This window comes from Myxocyprinus asiaticus, chromosome 19, assembly GCF_019703515.2.
Source record: "Myxocyprinus asiaticus isolate MX2 ecotype Aquarium Trade chromosome 19, UBuf_Myxa_2, whole genome shotgun sequence".
NCBI classification, from domain to species: domain Eukaryota; kingdom Metazoa; phylum Chordata; class Actinopteri; order Cypriniformes; family Catostomidae; genus Myxocyprinus; species Myxocyprinus asiaticus.
This window is the reverse complement of record NC_059362.1, coordinates 26,673,841-26,695,052: the sequence shown is the minus strand read 5'-3', so window position 1 is coordinate 26,695,052 and position 21,212 is coordinate 26,673,841. Positions and strand designations below refer to the sequence as shown.

General features: G+C 36.0%; 1 protein-coding gene across 2 annotated transcripts in view; it reads left to right on the top strand.

Moving 5' to 3' along the window:
* LOC127410175 (myosin light chain kinase family member 4-like) overlaps positions 1 to 20,147 on the top strand; it is a 29,267-nt gene extending 9,120 nt beyond the window's left edge. Inside the window, exons 1-14 of one of the 2 annotated variants that reach the window (XM_051645282.1) lie at positions 7,131 to 7,785; positions 9,261 to 9,348; positions 9,645 to 9,981; positions 10,332 to 10,564; positions 10,747 to 10,852; positions 12,039 to 12,132; positions 12,289 to 12,398; positions 13,157 to 13,298; positions 13,474 to 13,544; positions 14,376 to 14,504; positions 14,607 to 14,759; positions 16,900 to 16,978; positions 18,882 to 18,930; positions 20,059 to 20,147. In XM_051645282.1, coding sequence (XP_051501242.1) covers positions 7,192 to 7,785; positions 9,261 to 9,348; positions 9,645 to 9,981; positions 10,332 to 10,564; positions 10,747 to 10,852; positions 12,039 to 12,132; positions 12,289 to 12,398; positions 13,157 to 13,298; positions 13,474 to 13,544; positions 14,376 to 14,504; positions 14,607 to 14,759; positions 16,900 to 16,978; positions 18,882 to 18,926 — 2,181 coding nt within the window. In that variant the 5' untranslated portion in view covers positions 7,131 to 7,191 and the 3' untranslated portion in view covers positions 18,927 to 18,930; positions 20,059 to 20,147. Of the gene's footprint in view, positions 1 to 7,130; positions 7,786 to 9,260; positions 9,349 to 9,644; positions 9,982 to 10,331; positions 10,565 to 10,746; positions 10,853 to 12,038; positions 12,133 to 12,288; positions 12,399 to 13,156; positions 13,299 to 13,473; positions 13,545 to 14,375; positions 14,505 to 14,606; positions 14,760 to 16,899; positions 16,979 to 18,881; positions 18,931 to 20,058 lie in introns of those variants that run through there. The other variant, XM_051645283.1, reaches the window with a different exon arrangement.
* Positions 20,148 to 21,212: the final 1,065 nt, after the last annotated feature.

Sequence of the window (21,212 nt, the reverse complement as noted above, 5' to 3'; positions counted from 1 at the left end):
CCAGTAAATTTATTGGATTGTTTATGTGCCCCCAAATGCATAAAAGCATGAATGCTTGTATTTGACTGGTACTTTTCTGTTAAGAACTTAAGCCTGCTAAATGTTTTTAACAAAGGCCCAGTTGCAGTAAACCCGTTAAGTTAAGTTAATGTTTTTACAATTATTAATAAGGTTTTTTTTTTTTTTTTATCTTAAGGGGCTTTTTCATTATTATCTTAAAGTGATCATTCACCCAAAAATGAAAATTCTTTCATCATTTACTCACCCTCATGCCATCCAAGATGTGTATGACTTTCTTCTGCTGAACATAAAGATTATTTTATTTTTTTATGGCCTTTTGGCTTTTTAATGGCATAGGGAAAGTAGAGAGGTGACATGAAATGAGAGGGAGAAGAGTGGGAGTGGGATCGGGAAAGGACCTCACAAGCCGGGACACGAACTCGGGTCACCCGCGATGCATCAGCACCACGTCATGAGCGCAGCTACGGCTTTGAGCACAGCTACGGCTCTGACCACAAACAAAGATATTTAGAAGAATATCTCAGCTCTGTAGTTCCTTTAATTAAAGTAAATGGGTACCTCCAAAAAGCACATAAAGGCAGCATATAAGTAATCCACAAGCCTCTATTTGTTAAATCCATATCTTGAGAAGCGATATTGTGAGGGCCTACAGAGCTAAAATATTCTTCTAAAAATCTTCGTTTGTGTTCAGCAGAAGAAAGAAAGTCATACACATCTGGGATGGCATGAGGGTGAGTAAATGATGAGAGAATTTCCATTTTTGGGTACTCTTTCCATTTAAGGTTCATTGTGAACCTTGTTGTCAGTTGTTATATCTGTGCATTTAATTTACTACTTTTACATGTTGATGCTTGCAGCTATATTATGTTATATACAATTAGATGTTGGTTGTACTCTGCAGTATGATTAAAATGTAAAAGTAGGTGTTTCACATGATGTTTCAGTCTCACATTTTTCAGCATTTATTAGCACCCATGCAATTGCATTCATAACGTAAGAATTGTAAACAAAGTTTTACTTTAAAATGAAACACAACCCAAGGGATATTTTTCAGCTGTTCATCTGCTGTTAATTCAGGCCATTGGTTCATTTGTATAAAGTTAGCTTTGCAATCTCAATATTACAACCCTATTTTGTGGCAGAAATGATCAAAAAGGTAAAGATATTTTACATGACAGTGTTGTGTGCTTTGTTAATGCTTGTAGGCCAGCTGTTGTTGTCACCTGTAGTGTGAGTTCATTAGTATTTCCCTGGGTCTCCCCCACGTCAACATGTGTGCAGTCAGACACATGTCGCACACTCAGGCAGTGCCAACCACACTCTCATCCAGATAGACAGAGAGAAGAGGGGGAGGAGGGACTGCTCAGTGATCTTCCTTGGACAGCGAGTTCGAAGGGAAAGGGAGGAGAGAGAGGATAAGAGTCCATCAGAGGTCGGGGGGCATTTTGTTGCCTCCCTCCCTGAAATAGCCTCCTGCGCATGCTCTTTCTATACGGTATATGCATACACTGACACAGAGACGTTCATGTAGATACATACTTGTACACATATATATTGGGGTTCAAAAGTCTAAGTCCACATTGAAATTTGGGTTTTAAATCTAATTTAAACCTGGAAATAAACAAAGCTTTAGGACTGAGAAAAATAAACAAAGAAAAAATATTTAAGATTCTGTAGTATATCTAGGTGACTAATTAAATGAGCAGATTTTTGACAATGTTAACTCCTTTGTAAAGGTCAGATTTTCTTGCTTTCATTGAAGCACACAGTATGTTTTTTGGAACATTCTCAAATCATGTTGGGTTAACATGGGTCATAAGGTTTTGCACAAACTTTTGGTGTCTGTTCCAGCTTCAGTGCATGATTTCATTAAAGCAGAAGGGGGACATAAACACTATAATAAGTAATTAATGGAATTCATGTTAGTTTTTCAATTAAACTTTTCACTCAAATTTGTATTCAATTGTAATGAAAAACTGTATTAAATTAAAAATGCAAAGTAGAAAAAAAATGCATTTTTACAAATAGACTCAGACTTTTGAACCCCACTGTATATGCACATATGCGTGTGGCTATCCTTATGAGGACTCTCCATAGACATGATGATTTTTATACTGTACAAATGATAGATTCTATCCCCTAACCCTAACCTTACCCCTAAACCAAACCCTCACAAAAAACTTTCTGCATTTTTTAATTTTCAAAAAACATAATTTAGTATGTTTTTTAAGCAATATGAATTATGGGGACACTTGAAATGTAATTACCAGTTTGTAACCTAAACAAATGTCCTCGTAAACTAACCAAACCCGGCAACACACACACACACACACACACACACACACACACACACACACACACACACACACACACACACACACACATGGTTTATAAACTTCTCTGCTTACATAGTCTAGTTTAGTAAGGATTGCATTGTTGCTCTGGTGTTCGGTTACTGTTGGACCTGTACATTAGCTTTCTCACACAAACATGCACATTCTCTGGCCATCTCAACACAATCACAATTTTTTTTCACATGTAACACATCTAACACATTATATTGGGATTACTTTTGAGGTATTAAAGAGGATATTGACAGTCTGTCTCTACATGAAGTTAAAGAGGTATTTAGCACTAGTCTGACTTTATGGGCTGTCAACACCTACAGAAAGGTTTGTTTGGGGGGCAGGGGTAGGCAATGGTAGAAAAACACTGTGTGCTTGCATGTGTGCCCATATTCAGTTAATAAATAAATAAATAAATAAATAAATAAATAAAAAAACTGAATTGGATTTAGAATCAAAAATTTTATTTATTTATTTATATGTGTGTCCAGTGAAAGCTTTTGCATTTGTCATGTATGTCTCTGCCCTCTTGTGGTGAAGCAGATCAGTCTTGAGGGTGTTACCTAACTGTCAAACTTTAGGGAATTTATTTTCATAATTTAAAATAAATGTTAATATTTATTAATTTATTAATTCAAATTTTTTCATATCTTTATTATATTTATTTTCTTTTTATTTAACAAAAAACGTAACAAATGGCAGCTGTAGTTGCCATTGAGACTTATTTGCAATAAACAAACCTGACAATAAATGTTAGTTGTTGGCTTTGAGATTTAGTAAACACTGGTATTTTGTGCATTTTCAACTTTAACTTAAACCAGAGTCAGAATCAAATTAATGTAAATGTACTGTATATCATATTTTTTTTTAATATAATGATTAATATGATGTGTTTACAAGTCACATGATAATAAAAAAAACATGCAAGGATAGATTTTCAAAATTGCATAATATAAATGGACTTTTCTTTGTCTGTTTGCACTATGTAGAGCTGAACACCAGTATGTATTTGCACTGACGTTTTGATTCACAAAAATGACATGCCTTTACATAAAATTATATGCTACATTTTAATGTCTAATTTTGCATCTGCCAGTTTTATGTAATAGCCTGTTGATATATACACAGTCCGTAAAGAGTAACTGAACCACAATTATGAGGCTATAATTTCATAAAACCTAAAATTATAGGTATTTGGAGGAAGCAAATTGACTGTAATGTTGTAGTGTATATCATATGATAATATGTTTTTGAGAACTGGTTGTGTGTTTCTCTGATGTTATAACTCCATTTGTTGCTGAGATGTGTCATCTGCTGTCAGACAGTTTATTCAATCTGCAGCTGCTGGAGTACAAATCATGTCTCAGAGTATCTCCTATGTTTGGCATTCTACACATATTTGGCATACTATGTAATCCCCAGCTCAATGTTCATCTGTGATCATCTTTTCAGGGCAGTCATGTAATATTTCCCCATTATGTAAAATACGTAATGCCATTTCCTTGTATCCCATCTCAGTATTATTTAACGTCTTCTTCCTATGTTTCTTAATCAGACTCTTTCCAAAACATTGTTAATGGAACATGAGCAGTGTTGCCAGCTCTCACTAGAAATACAAGCAACCTGGCCTGTCAAAACAAATCCAAAATAAGTGACTTGCCTATCCAAAACAAGCTAAAATATAGACCAATAATACTGCCCACTTACTGCCGTCTTGGTTCCCATTCAATTTTGATAGGAATTAAAGAGTTCAAAGCCATGAACCAAACCAACCAGATCCGGGGTGAATCACAACATTACAAACTTTAATTTGAAGCAAAAAAGGATTTGAAAATCGACTTTAAAGAAAAAAGACTGTGTACTTAACGTCTTTCATGAGGGAATGGACTACAGTTCCATGAATGATTGTGAATGAAGTAATTGAATTAAAAAACATATAACTATTGATGTAAAGTTGATGATTATAAGAATAGAATATACTAATCGATTGTGTCATTTGGTGTGCATCATGGAAGTGGGCAGCCACTACTGAGCTGTTTTGCCGTGATTCTCTGATTGGTGGATTTTCCCCCTCAGAATCATGAGTAGTGTAGTTCTTCACCAAGAATTATGCGATTAAACATGATTTTTTTTAAATGAAGCTTAAATAACACAGACTGATGGCCTCAACAGACGCATATATGTACCATTGATTAACAACTCAGAGCTTACTACAGGTCTGTCTTTAAAGGTTTATTATTTATCGTTAACAATCAGTTCCACTATGGAAACAATCGAATGGGGATTTATTTCTTAGATTTGTGGTAAGCCACTGTCTGTAACCAGACTGATGAGCTCTATAAGCATCCCCATTTTTGTGTAGATTTGAGTGCTATTAGTGGTCTATCATACTTTGTTGTGCTATGGGAGCCAAGCATTAGCAAGCCCAAATACGCGACTGTATTCTGGAAATAAGTCCCAAAAACGCAACATATGACTGCCCAAATTTATAAGCGACTTTAAAAAACAAACCCAAATGGCTTATTATAAGTGGACATGGCAACACTGAATATGCGTTATGAATAAGTGATGGTCCCTGTATCCTCACTAATTGAACCTTTCTATCAAACGCTGCTTTTTATGCCCAGAAATATATCTCTATTATGCAAATAACCATCGCAAACACATTCCGACATGAACGTGTTTACAAATGACTTATTATTCCATACAAATTACATTTCCATGTGAGGCTAGACAGTTTTGTAATCCGCAATTAAATCGCAAATGCACACACTCAGGCATGTACGTCCACAAACACACACAAAAGAATTTGAGCACTTAGTCCCTTTTTATAAGCTCTTGTTGTCAGTACAGGGGAGCTCACTAAACATTATCAAGTTCCCATTCCAAAGGCGCCACCAGTTCCCCAGAGATTACTAAATGTTAAGAGGCTGGCTATTAATACATCAGCCAATCAGAAAACAAACTATTATGCCTCCAACCAATCAAATGTTCGCTATTAATGAGGTGGTCTGTTACATACAGTGTCCACACAGAACAGGGCAGTAAGATCCAGGCTATAATAAGATTATTGTGTGCTTATGTTATCGGGCCCCTCTGCATAGCTGTTTTGTTAATATTTACAGGCTATTAAGTTACAATGTTGCGTGAGAAAAGGGTGTTTAGCAGGACTAAATCTATAAGGACAACTCATCTCCCAGTTTGCAAAGACTAAGAGAAAGGGTTGACAGTTACGCACTTGCAAAGGAAGTCGATTGGACAAAGGTACAATGACTATCACATAGACTTCCATTGTAATTGCATTTCTGTCAAGTGCATTTCTGTCAGCACATCGTTTCTTTTTTTTTTTTTTTTTTTTGGTTCTCAAATGGTTTGTTGCTACCAAAATATAGATGAAGTCTGTTCAAATAGGGTCAAGGACAGCAGTGAAAACAATGCTAAATGCAAATAATAAAATGCAACTAATTATATAACCATGCATAGCATAGGTATCAAAATTCTGCTTTTTATTTGAGACTATTTAGCAGAGACGGGTCACTTTTGTTAGAATGAATGAGAGCAATTTAAATACCCAATGGTCAACGGATTTAGAAAGGAAGTCCTGCCTTACAGGTAAAAGAGCCAATCACCTTTTAGATACCGACATCGCCTGTCAATCAACGCGTGAATGGGCATGCGCATTAGCTATACAAGCTGGGAATTATTTTATTTTTTTCGTAATCTGAGGTAAAGAAGCACGATTTATGCTACCAGTGTTGGCAGATTTTACTGCTGATTTGAAATATGTTCTTTGATCGTAATCTTGTCCAACCATTTTGGAGATTTCAGTCTTTCCTCGTTCAAGTAGAAAGGAGCTGTACTTGTATGCCGCTTGTTTACATAGAAAAATAGCTGCCCGGTAGCGTTTTAAAGATGGCCGCCAGTGGACAAAATTGTGAATTTTGTCTATTCAGACTATGCCATCTTATTAATTTTGCATATTGTGCATTGAGCCTGTGCAGTTCATGGTAAAATCAATTAATTTTATGTTTGATATTAAAGACATTTTAAAGACTTAAACATTTTTATGTACAAAACAATTTATCTACTGATTTGGGTTGATGTCCAATGTAAAAATCTTGATGCAAAACCAGTTCAGAACCAATGCTTTAAATACATCGGTATAGTGCAATAAGGTGTGTGTTTAATCTTATCCTTGTTTGTGATGGTATTAGCATAGCATTTTTGCCATTCATGGCTAGTAGGTCAAATTCAAGCTCAAATGTAGCTTCTTAGCAAGAACAATGTATTGTAATGAAAAGCTCTGAGCAATTGACTGTTTCTCTCTACAGCTATTATTTTCCAGTTTTCTTTTCAATAGACTCTGCTGCACACACCTGCTCTTGTTCAATCACACTTGTCATGGCTCATGGTGTTCTCTAGCTGTGCATGAAGGAAAAAAGTTACAGTGCACATGCATACAGTAACATACATAAAGTCACAAAAACACTAAAAAAATTTACTTCTTCAACTGTCAGTTCATACAGATTGTAAAGGCAAAACAACATAAATTTGAAATGGAAATTTTCTGTCGATCTTCAAATGCGTCACTCAAAAGCTTTACACCTGGCTCTAAGATTCACAAACTAATCATACAGTATTATCGCCCCTCCTCTTGATGAAAACCATGACATTACACTAACCAATCGCACACTGGCCAGTGGGAGGAACCCTATATAAAACCTTGCTCTTTAAGCCAGAGATGCCAGCGAGAGGAAGATAAGATTGAATAAGAAGGAGAACAAATGAACTGTAGGTTGGGAAGCAAGAAGCCATTTTTAAGTGGATGAGAAGCAAGCAAGCTAATCTTCTTCTTTCTCTCATAACCTGTTGTGTTAAAAAGTTTCTCATCATGAGCTCAGATCTTGTGAAGTGTCTTGCTCGTGTGTATGACCCCAAACCACTTCACGCTTCAAAACGTACGAATGGTGGAAGAGCCAGGGCCAGAAGATCTCCACTTTCTCCACCAAACAAACATCCATCTTCTTCCTTCTCTTCCCAGCTGTCTGCTTCTGATGAACCCTCCTCAAAATCTTCATCTTCTGCTTTTGTACATATTGAAGGACGGGTCAATGCATTGAGTGGTAAGATGGACAAACTGCTTGCCCTCCAAGAGGCAGCTCTAAGACGACTGGATGCCATTGGTCAAGAGCAAGGCACGTCCACAGGTGGACGGAGTGTGGAGCAGATGTTGTGTGATATGCATGTTGTCATAGTAGAAACTGTTAGAGAGAAAGCGGAACAACAAAATCAAAGGCTTGATGCTTTGGAGCGACTGATCAACGGAATTCAACAGGCTGTCAGTTTCATTACGGAAGTGCAGAAACATTCGAAATTAGCAGATCTCTTGAAAAGCAAACACTCAAAATCCAACATCAGGGTGAGTTTAAATGCATGTTTAAAAGGACACATTCAAAACTAATTTATGAAGTACAGAAGAAATGACTACACTGTAAAAACTTTAACCCAAAAATTTAATTTATGTGATTACATTTCAATTAACTGGTTTCATTCAAGCTCAAAAATATTATTTAACACAACTAAATCAACATGGCTATATATTTATAATGTAAGTTACTCCATTAAAAGTCATTTTAAGGGTTAGATCAAGTAGAAATAGATCATTAAAGTAACATTTTCAGTGTTTACTGTAAAAAAAAAAGTTTTGTCAGGTGACTCAATTATTAAAATGAAATCTATATTAACTGGTTTTATTCAAGTCAATAATGTTATACAGTATGTAAATAAATCAAACTGACGAATAGGTTACATCGACAAAAGTCATTTTTATGGGTTAGATAAAGTAGAAATAGATCCTTGAGGTAACTATTTCAGTTACTATTTTTTTAAACACCCATACACACACTCAGGTTAAAGAGTGAGCCAAAAGCATTAACACACTTATCTAAAAAAAGATGTGAGTTTGAGGATTGTAGCCCTAGAAAAGTCTGTGAAGCAGCTGACAGTGCAAGTGAATTCATAGTTACATCCACAACTGTGGACTTCTAACAGAAGAAATATTTGCATGTCTTTTTTGTTTGTTTGTTAAAATTTGTTCCACATTTGCTTTTTATTTTGTGTGACATTTGTTTGTCATAGCGATGTGACGTGCTAATATAAACAAAATATTTTGATCCCTACATAGGAGCATATTTTTTTAATCATGACATGCTTTTTTTTTTGTTTACTTTGCAAATGAGTTAAGCATTCTTGTGAAATATGCATTTCAAACAGGAGCTTTTTTTTAGAATTTAAAAGGGTTGCAAGGTTACTTTATTATTGTCCTTATCGTTAGCTTGAGCCATTTATAAAACAGATTGAGTGATAACATGATGAGTGTTTCTCAGTACCAGTCCAAGGACACAACTGTGCATTCAACTCACTACAAAATTTGGCACATGATTGTGTGTGTGTGTGTGCGTGATCAGTGATATCATATTCATTACACGTTAGCAGCTCAGAACATTCGTGTGAATATACATGTCATTGACTGGAATGAAAGCAGGTGCTTTAATTTAAAGGGGTGTTAATAAATTATAATCTTGTTATATGTAATATTTGGGCTTTGTATTATAACCAAGTGAGGAATACATAATTGAGTCAATTTGGCAGACATCGTTGTTCTTCATGGTTCAAATAATATAATAACATAGCTTAAAATAATACTAAACTTTCACATGCTGGAATTTTCATATATACAGATATCTTTGATCAAACTGACTAAAGATATGAAATTAAACATTATATCTAGTCTGTAAAAAAGTTCACAATTTAAGTACATTTTTCTAAAAAACTTTATTTTATTTATTTTTTTAGAGAAAAAAAAAAATTCCCTCAATTATTTTTCTTTTTTAGCTGAGAGATAAGGATGGAAAGGAGAAACCTAAACTGTACCCAAAAGGGTCAAAAACCCAGAAGAAAAAGAAAAAACAAGATGCAACAGGTGAGAAAAAAAAATATTTGAACATTTACCAGTATATATAGTACTGGGCAAAGGTTTTAGGCACTTAAGATATTTCACAAAAACATTCGTCTTAAGTGCCTAAAACTTTTGCACAGTACTGTACATTGAAAAAAACAAAAAACAATCTGTACTAAGCTTGCCATTTTTAAATTGTAATTTTTAAAATAGTTGTGACATGTTTAAATGGCTCTACTTTGTGTCTTAAGAAATGTAGTCAAATGTAGGCAAATATGTTTTAACTAAAAAAAATGTTTTCTACTCTCCTCTTTCTCCAGAAATGGTCACGGCTGGTTTAGAAGATGTGCAAAAGCTCAATGAACAGAACGCTCAGCTTTCCCAGTGCACAGCGGAAACAGAAGCTAGCACAGCAGTTCCCCTGGATCTTATTGATGACGTGCAAGGAGGAGAGAGTTATAGAGAAAGGAAGGAAGTGGTGGAGGAAGAGGCGAGAAACGAAGAAACTGCATCAGAATTGGTGCAGACAACAGAAGATAAGGAGGAAAAAGAGAGGACAGAGAAAGAGGAGGAATTATTGTCGTCAGAAAAAATCCAACTAGCTGTTCCAAATTCATCTGGCCAGACCGATGAAAGTATTGCAGTCATACAAGAAAGGTAGGTCATGGATATTTTATATAGAAAATAAACTTATAAGCTTATAATCTATAAGAAGTTTTAGACTATAAGAATCAAAGAGGAAGATACTTGCATAAAGCATGACCACACACAAACAGAGAACAAGACTCAGCATTTTTTTCCCCCTAGTCTACAGTGTGTCAGAAAACAGTCAAAGCAGGTATTTATAAATCAGTGCTTGTTGATGTAGTACTGCAGTGATTGGTGAGCAGAAGTGAGCAATTAGGCTAATTGGCATATAATGTTGGTGGGTGTGGCAAAGGGCAGATCCATTAAAGGAAAAAAAAACTTCAGTACACTCTCCTGTAATTTTATATATATTCATGTAGCCACGAGGACCATCTGGACATAACTTGCAGCACAAAGAGTCATGCTACTGATGAGAATCTGGAGACAGATGACCTTAAAAAAAGCAGAGTGCAAGAGGCTTCGGAGGAGGAGGGATTAAAGGAGGAAGATGAGGCAAGACTTGAAGTGGCAGAAGTGGGACCAGAGACAAAAGAGGAGGGGACAGAAGAGGAGAGGATAGATGGGGAGCCAGTACTTGAAGAATATGTCATTGGTAAGAGAAAGGAGATGCAAGGTTTTCTTATTCATTAGTTTTGTCATATTTTTCAGTAGCACATCTTAACATCCATAAAACAAGACAAAAATACAGACTAAGAAAATAATTTTTGCAGTTTGAGAATGATTGTATTTAGAATTTTAATTTCCATCACCCTGCCCTCTTCCTCTTTTTCTCAGATTCCTCCCCTCCTCCACCTGCGCCATTTGAACATCGTCTAGTTACAACCAAAACCCACCAGATTGCCAGCTACTACACTATCAATAAAGAGGAAGTTCTTGGAGGGTGAGTTACAGAAAGAAAAATACTTTTACTATGGATGAATAGTGTATTTGACACATTACATCAGATTTGTTAAAGGGATAGTTCATCCAAAAATGAAAAGTCTCTCATCATTTACTCACCCTCATGCCATCCCAGATGTGTATGACTTTCTTTCTTCTGCAGAACACAAACGAAGATTTTTAGAAGAATTTCTCAGCTCTGTAGTCCATACAATGCAAGTGATAGGTGGCTAGAACTTTGAAACTCCAAAAAACACAAAGGCAGCATAAAAGTAATCCATCAGACTCCAGTGGTTTAATCCATGTCTTCTGAAGCGATCCAGTCGGTTTTGGGTGAGAACAGACTAAAATGTAACAAATTTTTTACTGTACATTTTGGCATTGCAGTCTCAAAGCACGATCATGATTTTCAAGCTCGGTTACACTTTCTAGCGCTTGACGCATCTCAGAGCGCTAGGTGGCGCTAGGAGGTGTAATCGAGTTTTAAATCATGCTCACCAAGGAGACTGCTGATGTCAAAATTTATTGTGAAAAAGGAGTTATATTTTGGTCTGTTCTCACCAAAAGCCAATTGGATCACTTCAGAATACATAGATTTAGCCACTGAAGTCTTATGGATTACTTTTATACTGCCTTTATGTGCTTTTTGTAGCTTTAAAATTTTGGTCACCATTCACTTGCATTGAATGGAACTACAGAGCTGAGATATTCTTCTAAAAGAATCTTTTTTGTGTGTGTGTGTGTTCTGCAGAAGAAAGAAAGTCATTCACACCTGGCATGGCATTAGGCTGAGTAAATTATGAGAGAATTTTCATTTGTGGGTGAACTATCCCTTTAAAATCAAAGGAATTTTTAAAGTTAGTGTAACTGGGATGCCTGTGATATTAAACCCACAGTATTAGATTCCTAAGAATTTATGATACAGGATACACAAGGGCATGAATGTGACAGATGTGTGTGTGTGTGTGTGTGAGAGAGAGAGAGAGAGAGCGAGCGAGCGAGCGAGCTAGAGAGAGAGTGAGACATACAGCATATTTTTAGCCCTTAGCGAAAGTGAATACCTAGAGACTGCAGGAGATGTGAATTTCCTCTGAGGTCTTACATGTGGTGTGGGAATTTAGATTTTCAAAATGAGATGGGTTTGTGATTTGAATTGGGTTTTTATTGTGTTATTTTTATTTAAATAGCGGACGCTTTGGCATGGTGCACAAATGTGTGGAGAAATCTTCTGGGCTCATATTAGCAGCCAAGATAATTAAAGCCAAGAGTCAGAAAGAAAAGGTAAATGCCATTGAGTCCATTTTAAAATATCATAACCATGACTTTAAATGGATAGTTTTTAGTTGAACTATTCCTTCAATAGCATAACTTCAACACCCTCTGATAAATGTATCCTAGTGGTTCAGTGTTTCAACACATATATGTTTGTGTTGTCAGGAGGTAGTGAAGAGTGAGATTGAGGTAATGAACCAGTTGAACCACTCCAATTTGATCCAGCTCTATTCCGCCTTCGAATCTCGCCATGAAATCATTCTAGTGATGGAATAGTGAGTTATATTTACAAACACATGAAAATCTCACACACTCAGTTCCTTCCATGCACATACACAGTCTTACTCACTCACTAACTAATTCACATAAGCATTTTTTTTATTAAGGGGCAATATTTGCCCCCTGGGGTTGATATTCCACAAAAATGTTTGACCTAATTTTTACCTATTTTGTATCTCCTTTATCACTACCACAAGTGTGTCATCCATTTATGCCAAACGTTAAATGAATAAAATTAACATTAAAAATGAAATATCATAACACATTTTAAATAACTGTCCAGCCCCTATGTAAGACTATGAAGCTTTATACTCTCTACAGTCACACAAATTTACATGATTTTAATGTGACTGATTCAAGTTGTTGGTAATGTTTTTATTTTATTTTACAAACTCATTTCATATTGGCTACAGATTAAATTTGTCTCTGAGTCAGTGAAAACAGATATCTGACGACTGGACACTAAACCCATAAGAATCTGGAAAGGCCTTGAATAGTACATTGTGAAAAATGTCAAATGCTAGATATACACCCTCCACCACCACATTTTCAATATCTAGGGCATTTATTTATTTATTTCACTTTTGGTTGCAGTTTTGCCCCAAGGCCAAGATACATATACACATACAAACACACCCAGTCTACTATATTGTGTTTGCATTTAATACAAAATAATAAAAAAACACTTAAGGTATCATAAACTTATGAATGCTGTCTCATGCTATATATTGTGTATACCTTGTGTACCCCCTAGTGTTGATGGAGGAGAGCTGTTTGACCGGATCATAGATGAGAACTATAAATTGACAGAGCTGGACACAGTGCTGTTCATCAGACAGATCAGTGAAGGGCTTCAGTATATGCACAAAATGTACATATTGCACCTTGACCTAAAGGTACAACACATTATTGTAAACAACATCTATTTAAAGTAGGAGTAGGCCTATACTGGCATATACAGTAGATGGCTTTTAAGCTAAAAGACATGAACTAAAAGCTAAAAAAAAAAAAAAAAAAAGAATGCATATGAAAAGCAAGAGGTTTGAAATACCTTTTTTACTGTGTCTACAGCCTGAAAACATTCTGTGTGTCAGTCGACAGACGAACAAGGTCAAGATAATTGACTTTGGGCTTGCGAGGAGGTTAGAATCTGTATATGTTGTATGTATTGACTTGTTTCACGTGACGTCACTGTATGACTGCACCGCCATGTATTTTACCAAAATTCCACATTTTTTCAGTGCTGTGCTGTGGGATGCTGCAAAAGCCAGTTAAATTTTTGTTTCTATTTATAAATCATGAAAAGGTGATACTGTTGCTTACCATAGCCAGAATGTAATTTTTCATTCAATAAAGTTTTATCTTCTAAGTGGCAAGGCTTCATTTTGCCAAAGTCAAGCAGCGATGAATGGGGAGAGCACAGATAAAAACACTTGTGGGTTCGTTCTTTTGCTCATTTATTCAGACAAATCAATTATCTGTACATGTGTCAATTATATTCATAACATCATAGAATCAGATACAATTAGGCTGGAAATGCACATAGGACAACATTATAAATAACACCCAGTATGTCATAATTGTAATAAAAAAGAAACGCTCTACACACAAAAATTTGTAACTTCTGAATGAGAGATGTTTACGGTGATTTACTGGTAGGCGTGTGTACTGGCCAGTCACATAATAACAGACTCGCTGGCGTACGGAGGTAAATCGTGGATAAAATATATTTAAATGTCCACGAAAGTCAAATTTGGCAATATTTTTGCTTACTTCAAACCTGAATACATCTTTCCTGGGACTTTGTACTGATCAAAAGCGTTCCTGATGTTAAGGTCCAAAATAAATCATAAAGAATGTGCGAAAAAACATGAATCATTATATCAAATACCTGCATTTCTTTTTGCCTTTTTTAATGAATCTCTGCTGTTTTCTCTCACTGATTTGTGTTTTCGTTGCGATTTTCCTTTCAGATACAAGCCCAGGGAAAAGCTAAAGGTGAACTTTGGTACACCAGAGTTCCTGGCTCCTGAAGTGATCAACTATGAGTTTGTCTCATTCCCAACTGATATGTGGAGTTTAGGTGTCATAACTTACATGCTGTGAGTCTGTACCATAGACATTAATGAACAATTGTAAATTTGAGCAAACCTAAATCTCCTAAAAGAATACCATCTAGTTTTGTAACACTGAGTTGTATGTAGGCTTAGTGGCCTGTCTCCATTCCTGGGTGAGGATGATAATGAGACACTAAATAACATCCTGGCTTGTCAGTGGAGTTTTGAAGAGGCAGAGTTTGTCGACATCTCTGAGGAGGCCAAAGACTTCATATCACTCCTCCTTGTGAAAAGCAAGAGGTTTGTTTGTGTATGTTTGTAACCTAGCCATACTTTGTGGATACATTTGCTGGAACATATCCCAATAAATTAGCTAAATCTGAGCTTATTTGAAAAGAACTGAAGTCCAGGTTAACTCAAGTTACCCTCGAAATCTGAACACATGGAGACGCATTTCTGACACGTTACTACCAGGTAGTGTTAGGTACAGTAAATTACTACACTACAATTAATTCACTACAAATGACTAATACTACTCTAAAAGTATAATCAGATTACTGACGTTACTGATTACTTAATTGAAAAAGTCATCGCATTGCTAATTACTTTAAGTTATTTTCTAAAACATTTTTCAAGCTTTTGTTTTTCTGCTCTACAAATTCAAAATAATGAATCTTGATCATTGACTCGTTAGGGGGCGTATGCCCTTCAGCTGTCATAGAAACGCAAACAGATGTACATATTAAAGGGGTCATGAAATGCTCTTTTTTTTTTTTTTTTTTTTTATAGTTTTATTATCTTCCCTGAGGTCCACTGATAATGTTAGTAAAGTTTTTTTGCATTAAAACAGTCATAATTTAGTAGTATATGATCATTTTGCACCCTGTCTGTGGCCCTCTGTCTGAAACACTTGGTTTTGGCTCAAATGCCTCCTTAAAACTTTAATGTAAACGCCCACTGTTCTGATTGGCTAACATTGTGCAGCCCCTCGAATAGAGCCATTTTTGAAACTTAATCGGAAGAAAATGAATAAGCACCAAAACCTTATAAAACTAAATGTCAGAGTTTACACTTAACACCCATCCAACACATTGCATCTGAATATATTAAACTGTTCATCTCAAGCACAGCTGTTAACACTCACACCCTGTCTACATCAGATGCGAAAGTTGCGTCAAAAGCAATTGATCAATACCTCAAATTATAATCAATGATGTTGTCTACCATGGAAGCATCCATCGTGTCGCGTCGACAGTAAACAGATGTCCGTTCCATTTTGTGCTGCATGCACTGGCACTATTACTGCCAACAACAACAACACAAATATACGGTTTAGAAAGTTCATGTCGACACGCCCGGTGTAGAGAGCCCGTTGTAAACGGTGTCAACACCATAAACTATCAAACAGTCATGACATATGAAATATTCATGAATGAAACTGTTTACTCACGGTTTTTGGGATCGGGTCCAAGTGTTTTTAACTGCCCCATCCTTCAACTGCCCCAACAGTTCCTTTGTAAAGCTTGAATCTTATTATGACTGGCATGAAATGAGCCGAACATACAATCCACGCTAAAATATGCTGAAGACACACCCACTTTCAGTTTCCAGTATCATTCCATCATGTTTTCATACACCAACAACTAAAAATAGTACAGATGGGCGAAAGAACGGCAAGAGGCAGCAGCTGAATAACAGAGAGCTTCTCCACTTCAGAGTTGTAACTTGACACTGCGTCTTTTTAAAGCGGCCCGAGATATGTATCAAGCAGTCAAAGATGTCTGTCTGTGCATGTTTAAATACAAAAATTATTTAAAATGGTCCCTTTGGTGTTAAGGAGTAGTTAGGCCACAGTAGGCCTTGTTTGTCCTGCTCTCACTCTGAACGAATGGAGCACAAGTGGGTGGGGCCAAGGGTGCGATAATTTTAAGTAGGCATTGATGTTTTTGAGCTGTTGAGGCGGAAACGAATTAATGTACCCCTAGTGACGTAGGGTAACCACGGAAGTAGAGAACGAGGCGTTTTTGGAGCTTGACTTCAATGTTTTTATGGCATTGGGGATTAAGTTTTGAGTTCTGAAATTTACAGTATGTTTTTTATAGTAGAAAGACCTCTAATATGTCAAAATATCAAGGAAAAATGTATTCCTCATGACATAACCCCTTTAACGTAATTCAATTTTTAATGTATTTTACATACACAATATAATTTCAGAAATGTGTGTAACACAAGTAAATTAATTGAAAGTAATTTACTTATTTGAAAGTCAGTAACTATAATCTGATTACAAGAATTAGAAATGTAATGTTATTAGATTACATTAATCAATTACTTCGTAATTACATTACATCCAACACTGCTACCAGGTGTAAATGTTGGTGGGGGTGGGGGGGTTTGAATATGCTTGTGTTTTAATGCACATTTCTGTTTTTTTGTGCAGTTGGAGAATGAGTGCGTCCCAGTCACTGAAACACCCATGGCTTTCCGACAGAGGGCTTCATTATCGTCTACACCAGAAGGTTAGTAAAAGCTTCAAATTTGCAGCTAAATTACTGCACACCTCGTTGAAAAGACTTGCTTATGTTGTGTTTTGCATGCTGGTCCCCAGCATGGGAAGTTGGTGCTGTTGGCGGGCTACTGGGGCTAAAGCCCCGAATGTTTTTAGTGAAGGCCCAAATATTTTTATCATCTTGTAGGGACGTCAAAGTACCAGTACAACAATATGTCGATACTAAAAGTGTAAATATATTTTACTGTAATATGAAGTGTTATACTGTATGTAAGTAATGATACAAGTTATTTTACAGTATTAGTAATATGAAATACCGTCTCAGTTCAGCACCCACACGCTGTCTGGTGGCTGCTTTCCAGCACAATTCATATTTGTGCACATGTAAGAAGTGCGTTCATGATGTGATAAGTATTTGGCAGCGGCGTATTCTCCGAGGAGGCAAGGGAGGCAGTGCCTCCTCCAAATTTTCAGAGAGAGGCAGCATCTCACACGCCTCCCTTGAGCACACTGCGATCTCATTGAGCTCCTAAAGCGTGACATGATTGTGAGCTGAGAACCGTAGAGTACAAGCGAAAAATCACGTGGGGGGAGACATTGCCTCAACTTTGCACTCATTTGTTCAATACGCTGTCAATCAGTCAATCTGTAGCATTCTTGCCTTTCATGCTCTCGTACTCGCAGCGGGTCTCTGCAGATCGCTATGAATGGGACGAGCTGATGGTGGTGGAGAGATACAGTATTTATATAGTAAGCAACTAACCAACTCGGACAACTCCACTTTTAATCACGTCCAAATCAAATAAACTTGAAATGACTTAAAACATTGTCAGTGAGGCGGTTTTTAGTGAGCACACACTCTTAAAGATACAGCTCTGTGCCATCATGCCATCATTACAGAGTAGATGACGACTGATCCAAAAATAAGGTGACTATAAAAAATAAGCGAACAGATAAAAGATACATGAAAATGCCTGTTGCTGTATTATTGTAGATGTTATTTTTGAGGCAATGTAAAAAATGATTATAATAAAGCGCAAAAACTTGATGAGTCTTTGATTTGACTTAAGTAGTTTGTTAATATGAACATTAGGAACATAACACATTTTATAGTATGCTTATAAAAAGTGTTTAAGGTATTTCATATACTTTTCCATACAAAAATCTGATAAATGTCCATGAATATAAATATAAAACAATAGTTCATATATTTGGACATATATGTAGGCTACATATTGGAATTCCATTATCATTTGGGAAAATATACGTTACATACATGAAAGCAGCCATTCTTGTAGTATTTTGAAAAATATGTTGTCGCATGCATATGCAAGTATGTGACTTTTTTTTCTTTTTTTTTTTTTTTATCAGTGAAAACCATACAGGAACATGCAAACTCTAGGCCTATTTATATATATATATATATATATATATATATATATATATATATATTGTGATATATCAGATTTATGAATGGATTTAACCTGAAAGCTAAGTAAATGTCAATTGTAACTGAAATATACATTTACATTGGACTAAAAAAAAAAAAACAACAACTCTGCATCGTTATTTCAAAAGTCCACCACACACCACTAGTATTTCGAAACATAACCGTGAAAACAGAGAGTAGCCTAATACAAATGTGCTCAAGGAATTTGCAAACTAAATCACAAGACAGGACATTTGAGTGGTTTTAAATGAAATTTTTTTTACTAGACACTTTGTCATGGACCTCACAAACTTTGGCAAATCCACCAACTATGTTGGTTTACCAATTAGACCAGCTCTGAATATGCACAAACAGGCACTGAACAGCATAGAAACTTATTCTGGTCTGAGCTGGTCTTTTCAACTGTGTTTTCAAATGAACAGTATATTAAGATAATGAAGAAAGAAATCTTTTTGTCTCATAGAAAAACAAGTGTCACTCCTCACATGCCCCTCCTCCAGAGGGATAAACAGGTGAGACACACACACACACACACACACACACACACACACATGCGTTTGCTCAGTTGTCTAAAATAATGGGGACACACAATAGACTTCTTACCCACACCCTAACCGCACTCTAACAGAAAACGTTTTGCATTATTAGAATTTTAAAAATCATTATTTTATTTATGTATGGATTGTTTTTCCAAATGAGGACATCACAAAGAGTTTTTTCAGATTTGGTTCACTTCTGGGTACAAATTTGTCCTCAGACTTACTACTACTGCCATTATCATGTGAAGTCTACTATTTACAGGAAGTCAAGTACAGGATGTTGTCCACAGATGGTCAAATCAAAATCAAATTAAATCACTTTTATTGTCACACAACCATTGCATAAGTGCAATAGTGTGTGAAATTCTTGGGTGCAGTTCCGAGCAACATAGTAGTCGTGACAGTGATGAGACATATACCAATTTACAATAAACATCAGATTAACACAGCACAATTTAAAGTCTAATATACACATAATTACACATAACACAATATACAAATAATAACATACAATGTACAGTATACAGTACACACAATATAGAATACACATTATACAATAAACAAAAGTATATATAGTATATATAAAATATACAGTAGGTTGTATTGTGCTGTATTGACATTCAGGCTGTCGGTTGATAGTAAGTTGCCAGTGTGTTGTTAAGAGTGAATATAATATAATAATAATAATATAATTTATGAAAGTCCGGTGTGAGATGTAAGAGTAATAAAGAGCAGTGCTGATGTATTTTGATCGTGGGAGATCAAGAGTTCAAAAGTCTGATTGCTTGGGGGAAGAAGCTGTCATGAAGTCGGCTGTGTATCATGAAGTAGAACAGCCCATGGCCCGGGGTGGCTGGAGTCTCTGATGATCCTCCGAGCTTTTTCACACACCGCCTGGTATATATGTCCTGGAGGGAGGGAAGCTCACCTCTGATGTCACTGGGTTGGGGGGTTACCACCCTTGTTCTTGTACTTCTGGAAAATATTGACATTTACCGTTATGATGAAACTCAGCTGATTGCATTTTCATTGCCAGTCTCAAATGATTATCTTTTACTTCTCATTTGTGTATGACTGTATTTAATTTCATGTTTTCTGCAGAAGTGATCATTGACTCTCCTGGTGCCATGGCGACAAACTGGACCAATACTGTTTGAACAGTTACATCTATTAAAATTACAGTTACATACTGTACTTTACAAAGTCTGTTTTTTAAATACCTCAACACAACAGCTCAGAAGCTCTCCAACCTTGTATGCTGAAACAGTACTGCCCTCCACCTATGGTACAAGAATATTTCACCATTTTGTAATTCTAATCCATGGTAACCATTTATGGCTGTATGACAAACTATCCCTGTGTTTTAGTCCTGGTTTAATTTGGCTGTTTGGCAATGTGGACTGTTTGAGCTGTGGTCTTACAGTACTTTCATGATAATACTACAGTGATTTGGTCTTGTGCACTTTATTATAGGCCAGGATTGAAAGGAGGTAAACAAGGGCAACAGAGTAATCATAATTCAAACTCTGTATGCACAAATGTTAGTTGTCAATCAACCTTTGAGTCTTATCATGGTAATATTCTGTACTTTTTAATTTCAGGTAATATTTTATTCACTTGATATTTATGAAGACATTAACATTTGAAGGTTTCCACAGAAATTCACACAGGAAACTGTACTGTAATTTACATTTGAAACTCTAGTGCACTTAATGTAAAAATCCTGCAAATAATAATTTTTTCTGCCAGTTGTTAAAAGGTCTAAGACCTAAGGTCAAAAGATTTTGGAGTTTGTCTTTGGCATGTACCATCCTCATGTTATTTCAAATCCATATGTCTTTCTTTATTCCATGGAACAGGAGAATAAGGAGATGCTTAGCAGAATGTCTGAGCTGCTCTCTTTTATACGTTGAAAGTGGATGAGGAGCGGCTGCTGTCATTTGAAGCCATATGATAGCTTTGTGTGTGGAACAGACTGAAATATTAGTTGTTATGCATTGAAAACTTTAACAGCCATGGTCACCTTTCACTCTCATTGTAAGGAAAAGAGCAGTTTGGACATTCTGCTAAAAATAACTTCTTTTGTGTTCCATGGGAGAAAGAATGTCATATAAGTGTTGAAAGACTTGAGGGTGAGTTTTTGTGTGAACTGTCCCTTTTAAGTGCATTACTCAGTTAAGAAAGGCCCCAAATACAGCTCTTATGTACCACTTTTTATCCTGTTGTATGCCATTAGAGTTTCCTCTACACTGAAT